General features: G+C 39.5%; 1 protein-coding gene across 5 annotated transcripts; it reads right to left on the reverse strand.

Annotated features, from left to right (window-relative positions):
- Window positions 1–298: 298 nt before the first annotated feature.
- Window positions 299–20801, reverse strand: LUC7L3 (LUC7 like 3 pre-mRNA splicing factor). 5 transcript variants are annotated; one of them, XM_054977768.1, is made up of 11 exons: window positions 20589–20801; window positions 17717–17783; window positions 14687–14726; window positions 14357–14501; window positions 13603–13680; window positions 13416–13520; window positions 12213–12374; window positions 10700–10977; window positions 10300–10460; window positions 2536–2676; window positions 299–2430 (listed from the first exon to the last, which is right to left on the reverse strand). In XM_054977768.1, exons 1-11 carry the CDS (start codon window positions 20685–20687, stop codon window positions 2384–2386), a joined length of 1323 nt encoding a protein of 440 aa, XP_054833743.1. In that variant the 5' UTR covers window positions 20688–20801; the 3' UTR covers window positions 299–2383. The 5 variants fall into 5 exon arrangements, 3 of the variants coding, with proteins under 3 accessions (XP_054833743.1, XP_054833745.1, XP_054833744.1); XM_054977770.1 differs by having other exon boundaries at window positions 299–932; window positions 2483–2676; XR_008596884.1 differs by lacking the exon at window positions 299–2430 and adding an exon at window positions 5432–5557 and having other exon boundaries at window positions 2582–4545.
- Between the last annotated feature and the right edge of the window lie 511 nt (window positions 20802–21312).

A 21312-nucleotide genomic window follows, 5' to 3' on the forward strand; every position in this document is an offset into this window, starting at 1 on the left:
TTAGTGAAATGTTTCTCTCCCCCTGCCCCAACCTATTAACATATTTAGTACAAAACCTGATGAATCTACAAATTAATTATCTTATAGTTACAGGTAATTACGGTGGGGTTTGGCTTTACGACTGGCTACTAAAAAGCAGCACTCAGCTACCAAGCCCAGAGAAAATTTATGGACCCAGTCTTAACTCTGTGAATATTACATACAATCTATATAAGAAGAACATAAGACAATAGTGTTGTTCTATACTAGCACAAACCAAGAGGGGGAAAACACATACACCACACTGAAATTATTGCAGTATCATGCACTGCATCTTTATTTACATGTTTTTAATTATGGAAACTACTGGGGCAGAATTTGTCAGTAAATTTTAGTCAAGAAGAAAAGCAATCCTTTTCTTGTTTAACTGTGGGGAATAGACAAGAATAAGCTTAACACATTTGATTATTTGGAAAGAAGTCTATTTTAATATTAAACACTCAATGACAATCAAATGTGTAACAGAAATTCATAGATTTATTTTCCATTTGGGTATATCAAGAAACTTGGTGTAACCTTGTAAAAATGGGATTAATTTTAGTCTGAGTCACACAATACTAAACATTTATCCTTTGTTTCAAAGTTCAAGAATGAAAACTTGCAGTTAAACACTGAGCAAGCCATGTATTCAGGTTATGTTGGTTTATCACCTTAAAAGTCTTATAGGAAAAAATGATAAAGGACTTAAAATTCTCAGTAGCGTGTTTGCTTATTAACATCTCTCTGCAATTCTGAGAGGTTACAACAGTCCTGAATTACTTTTTATTTTAAAAAAATCTAACCGAACTTTAATTTTTTTCTATGCCACTACAGCTTTCTTTCACCTCATTTTACAGCAGATCTTCAAATTATGCAGTCTTCAGGATTCTTCGCAGAGTTGTCTCATGGTAGTCCTATAATGTAAAATGTTGGGGAAAAAGAGTCAGATAGTGAGAACATACATGACTCGTCTGCCATTCCTAAATACTGGCTCCGTTTTGCTGCCCACTTAACTCTTAAGAATTCTCTTATCAATACACAGAGGCTTTAGGTGTAATATTTAACTGTTAGAGGCCATAATTCACCAACCACTGCTTGATGAAAAGTTCTCACTGATTCCAACAGGACTTGCAAAGAAATCAAATGCAAGTGTTGCTGAAAATAATGCAGATTGTGCAACACAGGGCTCAGAGAACTGCACTCCAAGGTTTCAGCAGCTCTCAGAAGATAGTTATAGCATATGTTAACGCTTATTTTGCAAAGAAATAAATTTATCAGATAATTTTAGTTGGGTTAATTCCTTATTAAGGAATGCCCCTGGAAATCATAGGCTAAGAATGGGTGGTTATATTTAAGATTTAGTTCCATTTAATTATATGATGTGGCTGTATACACTCTAGCCATTTATATATACCTATTGGGTGTTTCTGAATTGGCCTTTTTTTTCATTTGCCTCCCAAGTCTGGTATCAGCCAGTATAGGTTGCTGTGTGCCATGGCTGCCTGGCAATTCTCCTACGCAGTAGGAAATTATAAACACATACCTCTTAAAGACTTGAAATGCATTGAATGTAACAAGGCGATTATTATGTAGTATTTATTGCATTTAATACGCTTAATATCTAATTCTGGGCAGCACTGCATCCCTACGCACAGTTGAAAGAAAATTCCATCAAGTTAATTACAGGTTAACAATTTTTCACAAAATATGTACAAAGATTCCTTTTTCACTTTTTGTAAATAAAACACAAAACAGTAAGCTTAAAGATTACAGGCAACAGCAATCAAACATGGATGTGGGTAGAGAAAGGAGTACCTGGCATGAGTACCTGCTTAGTTTGACTGAATCCTTGATTTTTAATTTGGCTTTTCATGGGCCGCTCACAACACCAACGCTGTGTGAGGTATGGTAGTCAGCTGCAATTATTCATAAACCCTACACTTCCATCAATCCAATGCTACTGGCTCTCGAGTTACAGAACAAACTGCATTAGAATGCAAGGCAAAGCAAAAAAACTAGAAACATCCTTGACAAAGAAATACTAGCAGTTTATATAAAAACAAAATAGTCCAACATGTGCCTCAAATATTAAGTATTAAAGCAAATGTATCTGATGCACCAACACAATATGGACTTAATTACAAAATTAGTTCAACTTGTTTTTAAAAAGATAACAAATCCCCTAAAAATAAAAAAATAGGATAATTAACTTCTATGTTGACTATATTACAAATATGTTCCCAAGAGGCACACTAATGGGGGGGGGTATGAGTCTTCTACAAAATAGCCGATACAAAACAATGTACCTCAAAAGATTTTGCAGGGCTACACTGTGTTTTCCTTCAGAAGGTGCTTTAGTACCTCTTCATACTTGGCTTAGCTCCATCTTCATCTGTACATACTTACGCTGAACTGTTAAACAGTAACAAAAAGCCCTAATCAAAGTTTGAAATAATGCACTTACCTCTGTCTGATCTGAGGTCATATCAGATCAGTTTTAATTGGACTGAGTGTCACCTTCAGATTTAATGTCTTCACTGGTCCCATTGACCTCATTCTTAGCATCGCCTTCCTTGGAGTCCATGCTTGTATCTTCACTCTGTTTTTCTCGACTACTGGACTTCACACTACTTTTTTTATCATCAGATCCCCTCTTTTCTGCCATGAAAGAAGACATTGACTATGGACTTCACAGTAAACACATATATGGCATCATGCTTTTTAAGGCATGGCGTGCATGCTGAAACATCAACCAAGGCTGCAAAATTGGAAATTAAAAAGATTAACATTGCAGTGCTAACACTAAAATAAACTACTCCATTAGAAAGAGCAAGAGTTGCGTAGAGTTCAGAAGGAGAGTGGACAGAATAGCTCTGTGAGGGAATTACTGATCACAATGCAAACTATCAGCTGTATGATAGCTCTGGTCAAACCACAAGCCACACACAAATGTTATCTAACCCCAAACTACTCACTATCAAAAAGGTTAGCATAAATATATATAAAACCATAGATTTATCATAGTACATAACTTCTATTCACTTCACAGACTTCAAGTGTATTTATAGTATTTGCAGATTTGTCTTTTAAGATCTGAGATGCCAATGGCCATGACATGCTGTTAAGTTTCTGTGGGGTGTATCTGAGCAAGTTCAGTCATAGTTTTTATTGCTTTTCCCAAACAGCCTCCCATGTTCCCCAAAAGTTGATGCTGAGGATCCGGGAGACCCTCCAGAACAATGCTACGTGCCTATAGTTCCAGGTGGCTTGCCCCTCTGCCCGGTGATTGCTAGCAATCAGTAGGAAGTGGCAAGCTGTGCAGTGATCACCCACCACAGGCAGGCAACCCAGGCAAACACATGGTGTGCATGCTCCTGGCCGGGTGTGACGCCACCACTTCCAGAAGTGATGTTTTTGCGTTGCCTGGGCTAGTGCTTCTGTACTTCGTGTAGGGCCAATTCTGGACCCAAATACTTGGCCTCGCATAAAGTGCAGCACAATGGTGCCACGTATAGAAGTGGAGTCACTGCACCCAGCTGGGAGCGTGCACACTCATAAGTATGTGAACTGGTGAGTACCAGGAGACCTTCCCCTCCTGCTGGTTGCCAGGGAGACCTGGAATCCCTACATGTGGCATTAGAAGCTGCAGCAAGGGACAGCCAAAATTATTGCTGCACACACACACCTGTGCTGTGCCACCGCTGCTCATGCAACATGGCAATTGTTCTGTAGGATCTCCCAATCCTTTTCAGAAGCTTTTTGGGATATGATGCTGCTGAAGAAAAATTGGAATAAATGCTTCTGTGAAGTTATTCTATTTGTAAAAGTTTGTGTCAGTTCTAGGGACGGCAGTCCATGGCAGATAGACCCCCAAACCCCTCACAACAAGCACTCCAGTGCATTGGTCCCAATGTGCTTATGGTACATAAAAGGAGTCACGTACCATAAGCACATTGGGACCAATGCAAACCATACCACAGACGTCAACAGTCTGGATCTAACTGCATTTTTTTAAAACTTCAGACAATAATATTTGCCATCCTGAAAACACTGCTGGTTGAGAGGTTGTATAAAGCTTAGGCAACCAGTCTGAATTAGCATATTACCTATGGTAGAAGAAAACTTATTCTGTTCTTATGATACTTACAGACCTGGGATATAAAGATAACTTTTGATATGGCTAATTGATTGGAATACAAACAACACTATCTGAAGTTAATGACACTAATTTTATTTGGAATAAATCTGTGGTTTGTATAGATTTCCATGCAAATCTCTCAACAGCTGTTAATTATGTTCAAAAGTTTTTCCATATCTAACCATGGATTTAAGAACTCCCCTTGATGGAAAGTAACTGTTGCCTTCCTCACTCTTCTCCCAGGGCCCATTACATCTCTTTTACCTTCATTTGCCTGCTATGCCCCATCACCTCACCAGCAGTTGAGGTTGTCTCCCTATTTGCCACCACTGCCAGGAAGGGAGAATCTGTGTAGGTGCACCATCAGGCTGATATTTAACAATCCATGACTGTGGGGAGCAAAAAAAGTAACCTTCAAAGCAACAGGTTTGCTTATTTTCATTTTACTCTCCTGTCTGGCACAACTGTATCTAATTTTTCACATGCAAAAAACAATGACAAGTTACAGACTTGGCAAAATTGTTTGAGATGATAATGGGACCCACAGTTAATTAAGACAAGAAGATAAGTCAATTGCAGGGGCAAGCATAAAACAGACTGACAAACTGATTGTTTTTATAAACAGCCATCAGTTAAATTAGTAAAAGCCTGAAGCAGCAGTTTTCCAAGCAAAATATAGAATCAGCTGAGTCATAATCAGTCCTGTGTATTTTACATTGTGTTTTTGTCTTATACTCAATGCACAGGCCGTTATGTGGGACAGTTGTCATATAAGAACTAATTAACAAATCTGTATTCCATTAAACAACTCTCATATATAGCATGTGTGGGAGGCATAAAGGAAGCATCCCATACTTTAAATTGTACAAGCAAATTATTTGATATAGTGAGTAAAAATTCTTCTTTCAGAATCCAGACTAATATATATCCGTTGATTTCTGATAGATGCATTGAATGCAAAATAAAGAGTACAAACTGGACACCAAGAGAAGGAGACTTTCAAAGCTATTTTTCTGGATAGGCACTGCACTTATGCTCTATAGACAGGAACAAAAAGTTAGTTGGATGGTAGTTTCGACTGCTGCTGCCAAGAAAATGTAGGACAGTTTTATTAAAACAACCAAAATGTGAACAAATGCATAAGGAAGGGAGCTATTTCCTAAAGAACACCACCTGATATTTGGAGCTTGGAGAAAACAGCCATTAACCGTGGAACTCTTAGAAGAGAGGCCTCTTCCACGTGATAAATGCTTGGGTAGGGTTGCACTAACTGACCTTTTTGAAAGTCTTCGATTTTTGCTTTATTAGGTATCGCCGATTCACATGTAGATCCACTGAGGAACAGCAGTCTTGTTGCCCCGCAGAGGACTAGCAGTCAGTCCAATATGCTTATCTTCTGTCCTATGTAGATACAATAGAGCTCAACAGCCCTATGAATGGGCAGTATGTGTAGATTCTCCTAGAGGGGTTTTAGGGTTGCTTTGAGTTTGGACAGATAGAAGAGCAGGCTGTTTTTGGCAACTATAAAATGGTTATTTACCTGTGGGTTGAAAGATGAACCTCAACTATGACAGCTGCCTGCATCTTCAAGATGTTTACACTACAACAGCTATAGCTAGTATATGCAAAGTGGAAGAAGAAGTTACAACTATTTCTTGAACAATTTTTCCCCATAGGCTATCTACATGTTCCATCTGCTTGTTCTTCTCATTGTAAAAAGAAAACAGATTTGGACACCCTGTAAATACTCAGAACGGTGTCTGCTTAACATTTAACTGTGACTGATCAGGTGAGAGAAACTCCAGTGTATCAGTGGGTGTGACTGGGATTTGGGGTGGCAGCAGGGAGAAACTTTGCTCTTTACACACAATTATGGATTAATTTGCGCAAGCATCCATTCCCCTTTCCTAATATTCTTTGTTATTGCTAGCCTCTCATATGTGGTGCCTATCATCACAAGGATATGGCAATTAGCAGTATTTTCTGAAGTTTCAATTCCTTGCAAGAACATAGTAGAAAATTTCTGAACGCTCTTCAGCAAGATTTTCTTCAAAAAGATCCGATGGTAATTAATTGAATTTACTCATTCATCAAAGAACAAAATAAGGTACATGCATTAAGGAAAGACATTCAAACAACAGCTTAACTATGAGTAACAAGGGTTGAATAATATTATGATGTTGTAGAAGAAATCCAAAGTGTTAAGCACAACCACAATTTCTGAAGAGCGGAATGGAAATTTCCCTCCTCCCTGATCCCGCTGCAGCAGCCCCCATCCCATGTCATGAACACGATGCCACCAAGAACAGCACTGGATGTGATGTGGGGGTCTGCAGTGGAAGGGGAAAAATCAGTTAAAAACCTCCTTTCTTCACTGCAGAAAGTAAGATTAGGATCAAATTCCAAAACAGGAAACATGCCGCCCATAATCTCACTCGCCGATTTAAGTCATATCACTCATTCTCTTACAGAAGTCTTAGGTGACAAGGTATATGCTCAAATTAATATGCCCTTTTTCTCGTATGAATTACTATCAGGATGAACTATATATTTTGGTTACTGGGGCCAAAACCAGATATGAATTTGTGAGATCCATGAACCAATATGCCCACTTTTTAAAAAAATGAAAGCTGTGCACATGGGGAGGAAAGGTTTAAAACCCTCACCCTGCAGCTATGTTTCTTGAAACCCCCCTCCCTGACAGGCATCACCTCTATGCCTGTCTCCCCCCCACCTTTCCAGGGCTGACACTTTTATTTTAGTTAGAAAACTTAAACATAAGATCTCTAGAGAGCTGCTTGAGGTGGCTCACAAAATAGAACATGAGAAGAATAATAAAAGCCACATGAACTCATTAAAATTAACAAAGTATAAAAAATATTAAAAACTGAGCCATTAAAATCCAAGATAAAAATAAACTATCCCAAAACCATAACCTCGTATATTGATTTATTCTCTTTAAGAAGTACCAGGAAATGTACCATGGGGTGACAATAACATAAGAGGAGGAGATAAATTTCTCCTCCCTCACCACCATGGTCTTAATCTAGCTGCCCCCCACAGTGAGTTACAGTTGACATTTTCAAATGCCTGGGCAGATCCATTCATAGATCTCCAGTCTCATTTAGCTGATTCCTGGGACCTTGACTTCTGGGACTGTTCTCTCTTACTGATCAGATAAAGATGCATTATAAATTTACATAATGCATTATTCATTTACATTATGAAAAAAGTTATGCTTGAACTCAGATGCTGCTGCAGTGCTTTGAAACTCCAAATGAAAAGCACAGCCAGAGAGATTGGGGTAGTTTGAAATGGCTTTTTAAAACGCTATCTCCAATAGCTTTAAAAGGTCAATTGTACTATTTATATAAAAAAGAGTTATACTTTTAATTTGTGTTAATGTTAACTTCTTTAGAAGTAATTAACTCTGCAACAGATTGCATCTCGCACAGTATCTACACTGATGCTACAATCTATAGCAGTATCCACTCACAAGGATCCCATCAGCGGCTGTGGTAGATGTGAGTTAATGGAATTGTCTTCACTGGATCACTATCATACCCTCAAATCATTCCATAAATACGCATTCATAATCACTATAGGTGTATGCTCTGGCACCATGATGAAGGACTAGAGGGAATGCTTCTTAAATTTGCCGATGATAATAAATTGAGAGGGGTAGCAAATACTTTAGAAGACAGTCAGGATACAGGATGATCTTGACAGGCTGGAAAACTGGGCTTAAACAAAAAATATTATTTCAACAGAGATGAATGTAAAGTTCTACATTTAGGTAGAAAAAAATCAAATGAATAATTATAGGATACGGGAGATTTGTCTTGGTAGTAGTATGTGTGAAAAGGATCTAGGGGTCTTAGTAGACCATACACTGAACATGCGTCAGCAGTGTGATCTGGTAGCTAAAAAGAAAAATGCGATTTTGATCTGTATCAACAGAAGCATAGTGTCCAGATCATGCAAAGTGATTGCATCGCTCTACTCTGCTCTGGTTAGACCTCACAGACTATTGTGTTCAGTTTTGGGCACCACAATTTAAGAAGGATATAGACAAGCTGGAACATGTCCAGAGGAGGGCAATGAAGATGGCGAGGGGTCTGGAGACCAAGTCCTATGAGGAACGGTTGAAGGAGCTCAGTATGTTTAGCCTGGAGAGGAAATGACTGAGAGATATGATAACCCTCTTCAAGTACCTGAAGGGCTGTCATGTAGAGGATGGCGCAGAGTTGTTTTCCATTGCCCCAAAAGGTTGGACCAGAATCAACGGGTTGAAATTAAATCAAAAGAATTTTCGGCTAAACGTTAGGAAGAACTTCCTGACAGACCAGTCCCTCAGTGGAACAGGATTCCTCGGGAGGTGGTCGGCTCTCCTTCTTTGGAGGTTTTTAAGCAGGGGATAGATAGCCACCTGATAGCAATGTTAATTCTGTGAACCTAGGCAGATCATGAGGGCAGGAAGGGTTACATCAGTGCTTAGTTCTCGTGGCCCCTTCTTACATGCCCAGGGTAATGCTGATTGCCATTTTGGGGTCAGGAAGCAATTTTCCCCAGGCCAGTTTGGCTAGGGATCCTGACAGTGTTTTGCCATCTTCTGGGCATGGTCACTGGGGGTGGGGAGGTACTTGTGAATTTCCTGCCCCGTGCAGCGGGTTGGACTAGATGACCATGGAGGTATTTTCCAACCCTATGATTCTAGGTTTCCTTGAGAATATGTATCTTGTCACAGACGCAAAGAAATATGCAACAATCTTGCCCAAATGAAAATTATTTCCAGAGGCTAGTAACAGAACTACACCTAATCCATGGCCCTGGCTATAAAAATGAAATACCAAGATGTAAACATAAGGTTAGGAAAAAACCACTACACAGAAGAGAAACTATACAAGTATCTTCAAAATAATGCTGATTATTTGGGAAAAGAAGTAGGAAACAAATATCATTTTCTGTGAATAAAAACTGCTCAATGACCACAACAATCCAAACAGAATAAATTAGGTCAAGGACCCAACAGTATCTATATAAATAAGTCTGGATGAAACACAGGACTGTTTTCCATATTACTTTGAGAATGAACTTGAAAACAGTAAAAGGTACACGTTTTCAAGCAAACAATGGAAACTGATCCAGAAGACATTTATCAGCCAAAATGTCTTCTTTCACTAAAATTTCCCATGACATGAATATGTGCATGTCATCCAGATAGGAACTGTAATCAGCCGAAGAATTAAGAAACAAAATATTTAATTTTTTTCTGATTAATAAAAATGTTATGGTCACCCAGATACTAATGTCTCCACCACTGGCAATTCCAGCAGGACTGCAGCACTGATCTTTAAAAACATGTTTTCATGAATGTGAGATCTTCTTTAATACCTAATTTAAAAGTTACCCTACCAAAAACCTACTTCGATTCAGCTGCTTCATCAGGTTTCCTAAAGACAGTTTCAGGAGGGTAGCTGTGTCGGTCTGCAGTAGAAGACCTAGAAGCACCTTAATGACCAACTAGATTTCCAGTATTTGAACTTAAGAAGGGAGCTTTAACTCTTGAAAGTTCATACCATGGAAGTTTACTTAGTCCTTAAAGGTGCTACTGGACCTGACGTTTCCTACATTGATTACAGATGCAGGCAGGGAAGATAGATAAACACGGAGGCTAGGGGGAAGGATGTCTGTTGCAAGGATGTGACTGATGTCTACTTGAGAGGTGTATATGGGAATGTCAAAGTAACAAGTCTTCTGCCCCTTTCCTCCAAGAACACTATTCTTTAAAATCACATCAATTATGAAATAAAGTTAGCCTCAAGACTGCATAAAAAACACCCAAGGATGCCAACAGTAGACTCATCTGAATATACATAAAAATGTAAAATTAAAGACTTGGCATCTTCGTAAGACAGCTGGCCAAGAGGCTAGCTTCTCTGCTACTAGAATTTACCCCTATGTACCCTGAATATCAGATTTCCAATCTAATTTGAAACAGCCCTTCAAGGAAGAAGAGAGCGCATCTCAAAGTGCAGAAGAACTAGTGTACAATATAAGAGGAGTTAAGACTTTTTTCCAAACTGGGAGGTCGTCATATAGCTCTGAACAGTAATTCATGTATACCATTCATATGAACTAACCTTTCTCCTTAGATTTCCTGTCTTGTTCTCGGTCTCTGCTTTTGCTTCTGTGCTTGTAAGATTTCCGATCCCGGCTCTTTGATCGTCTTCTGTCCCTGCTGCGTGATCTGTGTTTTCTATCTGCTCTATCATGACTTCTACTTCGGCGTCGATCTCGACTCCTGAACATTTAAAATAGCAAAGATCAAAGCACTTCCATATTTAAAAGTTTTGTTAGTGACTAACAATATAAACATCAACAGGGTGTAACAGCTTGCGCGAAAACTTTAAATTCAATTTCTAAAGGCAGTAGCCTGCAGTTTTACAAACAATACTTGACAACAAATGGTCTTATCAATAGCAAACTGCACTGTTCTACATAAATCATTCTAATATTTTAAGTCACTTCCTAGACATGTACCTGCTTCGCCTTCTTTCCTTGCTTCTTGACCTTTTATGGTCCCTTGATCGACTTCCTCTCCTGTCAGAGGTTCTGCTTGAATGTCTGCTTCGTGAACGACTCCTCTTTCTCCTCTCTCTATCGCGAACTCTCTCTTTTTCCTTTTCTTCTTCCTCACGCCGTCGTTTTCTCTCCCTTTCCTCTCTCTCCCGTTCCCTCTCTCGCTCTTCTCGTTCTAGTTTCTCTTTTTTCAATCGATCATCACGATCAGGCTCTTCTGTTCTTTTTCTTAATTTTTCCTTCAAAAGGAAAACATTCCACAAAGGTTACTTGAATAAAAAGTTGATTTCTAAAACTTGACTCTTACTCTTCAAGATCCAAATTAGTTTTAGTTCAGGTTTAGTTCAATTTTAGACACTTTGTTAATAACGGTTAAATGCTGACAATAAAGCTTGCAAAAATTACAATTTGCAATTCTGGTGTAACAGCTTTTGTATTATGCATGTATCACTCTGCACAGATCCTTCATTATTTCCAAGGGTAATCCTCTCTTTCACAAAACTTGTTTTGCCATGTTTTCATCCCCAGCCTGGCCTCCTGAGGAGAGGGCCAGGCATTCTTGACATGTAGGAAGGCCATGAAGGCTTAGCTCAATAGAGGCCAAACTTTGGAAGAATTTCTTCCCTTTTCATCATTAATGTGGTGAGAAGATGGCGCATCAGGGCCTCCAAAACCTTCATTACCCAGGCTTATAAGGCTGCTGGGCATCAACTCCCCCCCCGCCCCGCCCTTGGCTTATTTTCTCTCAGGAGGATAACTACCTCCTGGACAATCAGATCTTATGCTTCCATAGAAGAGGCATGTAGAATGGTCACCTGGGCTTTCCTTTGGCAGCAGGTTTTCCAATGTATTTCCAATTACCTGCTTGTCATCCAATCCAATCCAATTTCTTTTCCTTCCTGGAGCTTTGGACATTATTATGCAAAGCTCCATGTTCTGGATTACTGGAAGGTGCCAAATAGGAAAAAAACAGATAATTTGCTTAGTGGGTAAATTCTCAGGTGGTTTGCCTGTAGTTCAGCAGTTCAGCACTCAAAAAGAGGCTCCCCAGATACGAAACATCTGAAGGAGCCTCTTTGTGAAGAGCCTCTTTGTGAAGTCTAAGAAAGCCTGCTTCCTGTTGGAAGACCTGGACCACTGGAAGGTGAAGAACAAGTAGAAGGAGAATCAGGCAAGCAAGCCTGATAAAATATACGGAGTGTTTGCATATGTACTTTTGTTTTAAAATTTCTTTTAAAAGCCTCCCAAAACACAAATAACCAGCAGCCTTTGAATTTCATGCCACAGAACGGTCACAAAAATGGGAACCTGTTTCTTACTAAAGAGAGACAACTAAATTATTCTTTGTCATCACTGAAAATTGATGGCTTAACGTTCTTAGGATGGAAACACTGGACAATCACTAGCAACCATAGGATTTTTCGCTGAATAGGACATTGTGTTATAACTGTATATACCAAAAGGATTAACTCACTTTTAATTCTTCAACCGTTGCCTTAATTTTAGCATAGCCCATATGCTGTTTTCCCATCAAGTGATCATCTACCCTCGATTGTGCATCTCCTACAATTAAAAAGGCTCCACAAACTTCACAAACTTCCATCTGCTTTTCTTGAGCTGCAAAGCTCTCAATTGTCTGGAAAGAGAAAGACACTTGTTAATAAAGGCAGTGACATTAAAACTTGTTTCAAAATTTGATCAAGCAGTGTGCTTTATTTATTTTCCCTTAATTCTATCCTCCATTTTTAGATTACAAAGAACTTCTAAAGTAATTCTAAAAAATTCCATCTACATTCAAATATTGAAATTAACAAATACATCATAAAATGTGCCAACTTCACCGGTATCTTAAATTATGGGCTGGATGCAGCAGAGGATTTCTACAATTGCGGGCGGGGGGGGGGGGGATAATTTTTGCCAGCCCCCTCCTCATGCTATACTGGGGGGGGGGTGTCACCTGTCCCGCAGAAGTATTTTGTGTTGCAGTGAAAAGGGAGAGGTAAGAAAGCCATGCTCTGTCAGCAGATGTTATTGCTGGATCTAAGTCTATGAATTACACCTTTAAAATAGACTATTACCATTCCATTTATGTTTACAGAAACAACATGGCCAGCACTCTTCCCAGCTACACAAAATGCGGTACCAAGACACACACAATACCAATTCTTACTGTAAACACCCTTATATGAGATATAAGGAAGTAGTATTTCTTTCAACTGTGCTCAATGCTGCAAGAGCTCACTTTGTTAACTCTCAAAGATTTTTTGAAAATATATGATGCACTATAGTTGGAAGGCATGACAGTCTAATGTTTTCAGCTCTCCTGAGTACGTCAAAATATACTAATCTAGTGAGAAACACATGCTGGCTCCACTCCCATGCATAAACAAACTATTTATGCATCACTCCAAAGCATCAGATGACTAGGTTCCCATAAACAAGCTTGGTAATTTTTAATTAAGTCAGTACCTTTAGTAGGTACTATCAAAGCTCACCAATGATAAAAGAATGAAGTAATTTGGCAAAGTAGAATCTGAACAGCAAGCAAGACCAGTTACAGAATACAAATGTTTATAGCAAACTTAAAGACCAGATCATTGTGGTCGTGGGAACACTTCTAGACTACCTGATTGCATCCTGTTTTGCCTTCCAGGCTTAAAGGAAGCAGAATACTTACTGAAGTTGTAGACCTGAGCAACTCTCTCTCTTCTTTTAACTGTTCAACCAGTTTCATCATGCCTTGAGCCTCTTCCACCTTTCCTTCAGAGCCCAGTTCTTCAATCTGCAAAAACGAACAATGCTATCAAAGGGTTCTGAGGCAAGCTTCTGATTAACATTTCAGTATTATTCAGGACAACTTTTACCTGTTGTAGAAGTACATCAATTTTGTCAGTTAAGACCTGAATCTTCTCTTCATTTTTACCAGTAGGTCCTGCTGCTTGCTAAATATTAAAACACAAGTGTCAGTTACCCAATACAGATAAAAAATAAAGCACTGCACTTGTTTATTAGACTATGCTATGTCTACTGCAAGAGTCATGAATCAAAGAAACTTGCCTTAAGCAAAAGAAACTCCACAGTAAGTTTTTTAATGCATAAAAATAGTATATTGCTGCACAGTACATTACAATTTGTTTGCTAGCGCAATTAATATTTTAACGGATACTGCTTATCTGAGATTACTGCAGTCATGCACTCGGTAATCTTGGTGAGAATTACATGTCACATTTTTATTCTCCAGTTTGTTAAATAACAAGGAGGTGGGAAGGCATGAGAATCCTGTTTTTTTAAGAAACATAAAGGAATTTATTTATTGGCCACGTTATTTATTTAGAAAAATTCTATACCACCTCTCCAGATAACCTGCTTAAACTGGCTTATAAAATAAAATTCAATAAAACCAAAATGGCACAAAGGTCACTAAAATTAATGCCGGATTTTTAAGTCTATTAAAAACCTATACTGCTACTGTATTTACTAGTCTATACAACTACTAGAACAACTCTATTTTGAGAAAATTATTGGGTGAACTACAAGTGATACTGTAGGTTTGTTTTCCTACTACTGAGATGAAGCAGAAATTGTCTTGTCTGCTTTGGTATCTGCATTTGTACTTACGCCTGAAGACTGCTGATTCTGGGACAATGCTAAGCGGGCATGGCCTCTTCGAATTCGCCGTTCAACTTCTGCAAGCAAACTCTGTAAATACCGAAGGAAGTCTCTTTCGTAACCTACTTTCATGAACCGAGAACTCTTCTCATACCTGAAAAATGTCCAGTAAGTTATTTTTATTAAACTTGTAATAGAAATCAGATTTGTGTTGAAAATCAAAAGTCCAATACATAAAAGAATAAGCAATCATTTTCAGTAAAAGAATAAATGTTTAGATTATTTTACTATGCTTTTGTTACTGTTCAGTTAGCTATTTATAAAGCATAGTGCACTTACTGTTTTCTGAGGTTTTCATCATGAATTTTTTCACATGGACCTAGAAATAAACACAGTAATGAGGATAAATGCATTTGTTCGATGATTTGATAATTCCGCATGTACAAATGAAACTTTTTCACTTTAGCAATATAATTCTAAATACTACTTAAACTCTTCTGCTTTTCAACCTTGGCTAGCATAATGCCAGCCAAGCTGGGGCTTAAACAGGAAACTGAAAAAGCTCACAGACAAAATAATGAATGAGATTTCCAAGTCCAAACAAAGATGATATACAGAGGAATGATTATGAACTTGTAAAGTAAGCAAACACACAGAATCTTTGGGGGAGGGCGAAAGAAATGTATGTAAGAATGTTCTGACAAGAGCCTGTCAATCTGGCATTATGACATCCTGACTGTAAGCCTTTGTACTGGCAAAACATTATAACAGACCATCAGCAGAACACATCAAAAGGAATGCTTGGGACAGCGAAATCTTTGCACGCCACACTCCAATCATGGCGTTTGCTTGAGCAACAAGCATTAGTAGTGGACCTTAAGATCATCACTGATCTGATTTTCAAGTATAAAGCCTGACAGAGGACGTGAGAACTCAGTGTATTAGCTGTGTAAAAGAAATGGGGATTTTTAAAATTTATTTTACAAAATGATGGAAAGATTATTACTGAAAAGTATTTACAAGAACTAGGAAACCTGCATTTTGATGCTTCAAAATAAGCAATTATCAGAGATTTATGGTTGAGCTGCAATTCTAAGTACAGAATATAAATTATCTGTGAACTTATGCAAATCTAAAGACTGGAGGTATTTTAATGATGTTTGGCACACTCTGCCCTAATGAAACAGAAATACTGGATAGGGTCCCACGATACAGAACAGAAGGTGCTGATGGTTGCAGCTCTTTCCAATATTTTCCTTCCCCCCAGCAGACCTTTCAGATCCTAGGAGAGTTTATTCTTGGGGTTGAAGGACCTACATGAAACAATAGCCACGTGGGTCAAGAAGCTGCAACAGGGAAACAGAAGACAGCAAATTTGCTTCAGCTTATCTCTTGAATGAGCAGGGCTCTGCTAATGGATGAGGGAGGGAGTTTGTCCCCTTCTCTCTCTCCACTGCAGCATCCTGAACCTGGGATTTCCGGGGGCCAGAAAGGACTGCTCAGGGGAGGGGAACATGGAAAAGATACACAAGACTTGTATTGATGGGACCCAACCTATTACAGCATACTTATTATTTACTAGTAATAAATATGATACCCCATATAACCATTAGCAAACCCTCAACTGATGTACAGTTTTCATAAATAAATGCTTCTCCCCTAAGTGGTTGTCATGAGTCCCATTCTGTTCTTCATGATTCCCTGTGTTGATTAAGCTTTCCAAACAGGCAGTCCCTTTGGGCAGCCTCTGTAACAAGAGTGGGAACCAGCCAACAAGTAACAAAGCCACAGAGATGGATAGGGTTTCCCCCCTACTCAAAAGAATCAACTGATTGGCTTAGCACCATCTGGACCAGGAAAAGATCGCCTACCCATGTAAGGGGGGGGGGGGGTGATCACAGGAAAAATTAAAACCCTGAAGGGAGAGTAACATTTGCCTATAGAACACTTGGGTGTAAAAAGGCTGGGGTTCTGTGTAGGCCAGCTCTTATGTGAGCAAGGCTGGATGTTTAACTGAAAGAGGGTGTGTGTGCGCACACACATAGAAAAGTAATATATCTCAAAATTCTGAAGGCACAGCAGGGTGAAAACAAACTATCCCCCCTTTCTCCCCCTGGAAAAAAACAGAAATGTTGACAGAAATCGAAATAAATATATAAACATAAACACACACACATATATATAGCATGTACTGTACTATAAAATCTAAACTAATTATGCTGCTTTATGATAAAATATACCATTTATTAACTAGCATATATAATTGTAATATTTGACATATTTATGAATTTTAAAGTTCTAAATGCCTTTGATTTCTACAAAATTGCAAATATACCCAATACTTTGATTTCTACAAAACTGCAAATATACCCAATACTTGAGACAAAACTGCTGATGCACCCTATGCTACTTTAGCATATGCACCTTAATTTTTGCTATCTGAAAAGAAAAAAGGGGGAGATAAACAGAAAACACAATCTTTGCAGTAAATAACTTAAAACATATTATTTGGTCAGAAAAAGGTCACACAAAGGTCAATATTATCTGCATAATTAGATGTGGTTCCAGCTGTCTTCTTCTTTCTGCGGCTACTGGTTAAGAGAGAGAGCGCTCAGTTTTCAATGAAACTTTCAAAGTTTTCCTCTGAAGCTTTGGTGTAGTTTCTGCCCCACCTCTGATCCCACCCCCCCATAAGGTAGGGCAATAAATTACTTATTACCCAATCTATGGAAATATGTATCATAGCAGCTTGACAGAAAGGTGAAAAGGTTGCACACATAACAGCTGAGAAGCAATGAAAACCCTGCACGCTCCCCTCAAGAAAATTAGGTATCCCTTCCAGGAGCAGAAACACATCTTGGGATTTAAAAGTTATGTGTCTACACAGCATGTCCACACTGTCTTTAAAAGCATTTCACTCACTTCAAAAAGAAAAAAAATGTTTTTTTCAGTACTCTCTTAGAATTTCATTGGGAAAATTGAAAAAGAGTCTCGCTAAAAAAGTTATCCCACAACCTTTTCCTGGTCTCCCCCCCCCAGGCCTTCACATTTCTCTCTCTCTCTCTCTCTCTCTCTCTCTCTCTCTCTGTATGTGGGAAAGACAGACAGAAGTGGCCTGTCAGACTCTACCTCAGAAAAAATGACAGATGGTGGCAGCTACATAGTGAGGGTGTGTGGGCTATTGTTTCAGGGGCAAGCAGAACCAAACAGGCCCCAGGGAGACTGGGGAAATAGGCACATCTATCTCTCGTTTCCCCCTGCCCTTCCTGAGATTACCTGTATTAAAAGATAGCTTTTAATACATTAAAAAACCCACTGATCTTAACTTGATGTTTGTGAAGGAAACTCTTACACCCACACACAACTTACCTAAGTCAGAACGGGTGTTCGTGAACAATTCAGCAGGACAAAACCCACAAAGGTAGTATTTACAAACCTGTAAGAAGAAGAAGAGGTTTAAAATTTGAATTATTACTTTATTTAATAGACAGATGCTGAATGGAATCAACAGAAGGTAGTTCTTTCCAGTGTTTGTTTCTACTTTAATCTGCCCTTTCTCCTGTTACAGCTGCTGGCCACCACCCCACAAACGTACACTTCAACTAGAAACAAGGACTAGCAGTAGTTACCAAGGAAATCACTGTTGTCCATGAGTTGTGATGTAAAATATCAATGATCCTTTATATAAATTTATAGTTTAGAGCAGTGAGCCAAGTGTGATATTCAGGTTGTTACTAGGCATAAATCATCAGGAGTAAGAGGGGGAGGCACACCAGCTGTGCAATCATGTCACTTTCAGTAAAAACCTAGAAATGATACAGGTAGCTCTAAGAATTGCCAGAAAATCTATGGCAAAGCCATAAAGCTTCTGGCAATTTCCGGAGCAGCTATATGTCATATTTTTTTTACTGGAAGCAATGCAGTTATGCACATGACATTGTGGATTTTTTATTTCTTTCCTGCTGCTTCAACAGGAGCAAGGGGGCTTGTTGGCCCTACCCAGATTGTTCAGTGGCAGAGCATCTGCTTCCCATGCACAAAACTTCACATAAACAAGGTCAGGAAACTCCCATTCTCCTGGCTTTCAGCAAATTGTGCAGAACTGAATTATCTAGGAAGGCTTTCTTACTCAGGTAAAAGGGCTGTGTTGTAAGGAAATGGTTCAAAGAGATGTTCCAATAAATACTGTAGAGTAGACTATACTACTGTGCATTGTCTGCATGGTCATTTATTATGTTATGTTAAATTGCTTATGTTTTATTTCAAAATTGTTTCAGCTCTGTAACAGACTTCAGTTTATTTTTCAAAAGTATGCAGTCTATATCCTATTGTATTCTTTATTAAACGTCCCAGCTATTGATTACACAGTGTAAACGTGAGTCTCAGTGAGAAAGGTGGACTATAAATAATGTAAATAAATAAAATTAAAAAACAAGTCTTCTGACCTTCTGATTATTTCTCACTTTCCCACCTCATTCCAAAACTGTTTATCAAGAATCTAGAATGGAGGCTTAAAACTATACAATTTATCACAAATCTAGGAACACCTGAGTTTTTCCACAGGGGTTGGAAAATCCAGAGGTGCATAAAGCGTAATATTCATGATTAGGAGAATTTGGGCCATGTTTTCACATCCATGAATACAGTAAGTCTTTTAAAAAGATCCAGAGGAGTTAGCCTTCTTAGTCTGTAGTAGCAAAAACAGAAAAGAGTCTAGTAGCGCCTTTAAGACTAACCAACTTTACTGTAGCATAAGCTTTCGAGAACCACAACTCTCTTCGTCAGATGCATTTGAAGACGAGAACTGTGATTGTCGAAAGCTTATGCTACAGTAAAGTTGGTTAGTCTTAAAGGTGCTACTGGACTCCTTTCTTTTAAAAACGTGGATTCAAGCATTTAGAAACTAGAAATGCTTTTTTATATAATAAGATAACTTGTTCAGTTCACTCAGATAGGCATTTCCATTACTTCAAAAAGAACAAAATGCATTTCACCATGATTATACACTACTTTTCTATACAATGAGAAACCAAAGCATCTTCTATCATTTTCCCTTCTCCATTTTATCCTCACAACAACCATCCTATAAGGAAGATCAGCCTGAGAGAAAATAACTGGACCATAGTCACCCACCAAACTTCCACAGCAAAGGAGGAAATCAAACTCAGAATTTCCCAGTTCCTACTCCAACATTCCAACTGTAGGGGGATTCCCTTAACACCAATCACACCCGCCCTCTATATGGAAAAGCTACGCCCACATGAGCTATTTAAAAAATACACACATGGCAACCATTTCCAAATTGTGGCCCACTAGGCCACCAGGGCAGTTTAAGCATGTTCAACTTACACATAAATTCATTTATTTATGTCATTTATGGTCCATCTTTCTTGCTGAGACTCAAGGCAAATTACACAGTGTGAGAGTAGTACAGTCAGCATCAAGGGCAATTTCATAAACAATGTCATAGGGTAAATAAATACAAGTTTACAAAGACAGCATTGGCAAGAATCCAATACAGAGCTGAAGAGATGCCGAAGCATCTATAAGCAATTATAAAACAATTATGCGAACATTTATGAACGGTTCCTTACTGTCCAGTGAATTTACGACCCAAGCTTCAGATAGAATCCAATGACCATAAACGCCAACCTTCTGTAAGGCCGTCCGGCGTTTTATTTACAAACGCGACTGTACGCAACGAAGGCGATACAGACATAGCCAGGTGCCTACAACCCCACCTCTAGAATAAAAATAGCAGGCTAACCCCTTACTGCATACACAATAAACCTTGCTTCACACTCTTCGGGATCGGATGGCCCTTCGAGACACGGCGGGGGGGATGAGTCAGGCGCCTCATCCGCGCGTCGCCTCCGAGGACGCGAAGCCATTGTTCGCCGCTGAACCCCCACAGCGCTCTCAGCGTGCCTGTTTGCGCCGTCTCACCTGCTTGCCCTTCACCATTCCAAATTAGATCACCAAACGTGACCTCCCCCTCCCCCCAACACACACCCTCTGCTCATCCTACGGGCTCTTCATCCCAGAGGCCTACGGAGTCCTCAGCCAGCCTCCTCGCTCCTCAACGATTTCCCGTTCGGCCACCAGAACGCCTCCCCGCTTCAGGCTTCTCTGCCGGGCCTCCACATCCCTCTCACCCTGGCGCCTGTTGCATCCCATCCGTCTGGGGCGAGCAGCCAAGCAAGGGAGACCCACCGAGGCCTACCTCGCTCCCGATACTTACACTTTCGTGGTCCCACCGCACGTTGCTGCGCTTCTCATCCGGGGCCAGGTTCCTATCCCGGCCCATAAGCTCGTCCAAAAGCTGGGCAGCCGAAATCATGGTGCCTGCTTGTTAGTCGGTCGGTCGGCCTGGCCGCCGCCTCCACCACCTTCCCTCACCTCCAAGACACCAACACCGCGCCGCTACTCCTGACAGAGACAAAATGGCGGCTCCCGCGAGCCGAGGCCTTCCCCACAATGCACCGCGCGCGCGCCGCGTAACCGTCTTCAGCTCTTGTAATTGAGTTCCAGCGCCTCGAACTCGCGGGCCCTGCAAAGAAGAGCCCGTCGCCCGCCTTTTAAGAAGTTATGAAAAAGTGTTTTAAGACGAAGCTTTTTTAAATTTTTTTTAAAAATCCATAATACTCTGAGCGCGACCTTGTTTTCCACAGCTCTTCAGTGTTTTAAGAGCAAGCTGTGTTACGTTTTACACAAGCAAGCAGCATAGCTACAAGCTTTCCAGAGACTCGCAAAACATAGACATAGATCACTAAATATTAAGTAAATATTGCCCCAAATACTATTGGACGAGAAGTACACACCATGTAACTCTAAAGCTTAACGCTGTCAATAAAAAACTACTTCACTAGAAGTAATTTAAACTACACATCCTATTTAGAATCCCAAAACATCAGCCTATAAAATGTTTGCGTTGAAGCAGTCTTAAGTTTTTAAAGCCTATTTTA

This window comes from Eublepharis macularius, chromosome 4, assembly GCF_028583425.1.
Source record: "Eublepharis macularius isolate TG4126 chromosome 4, MPM_Emac_v1.0, whole genome shotgun sequence".
Lineage (NCBI taxonomy): Eukaryota > Metazoa > Chordata > Lepidosauria > Squamata > Eublepharidae > Eublepharis > Eublepharis macularius.

Coding starts and splice junctions, on each gene's coding strand:
- LUC7L3 (XM_054977768.1), bottom strand. CDS start 20,687: ATGATTTCGGCTGCCCAGCTTTTGGACGAGCTTATGGGCCGGGATAGG. Junction 10,978..12,212: donor CAACGGTTGAAGAATTAAAA/GTGAGTTAATCC, acceptor TTCCTTTTGAAG/GAAAAATTAAGAAAAAGAAC. Junction 2,677..10,299: donor CAGGAAATCTAAGGAGAAAG/GTTAGTTCATAT, acceptor CTTTCATGGCAG/AAAAGAGGGGATCTGATGAT.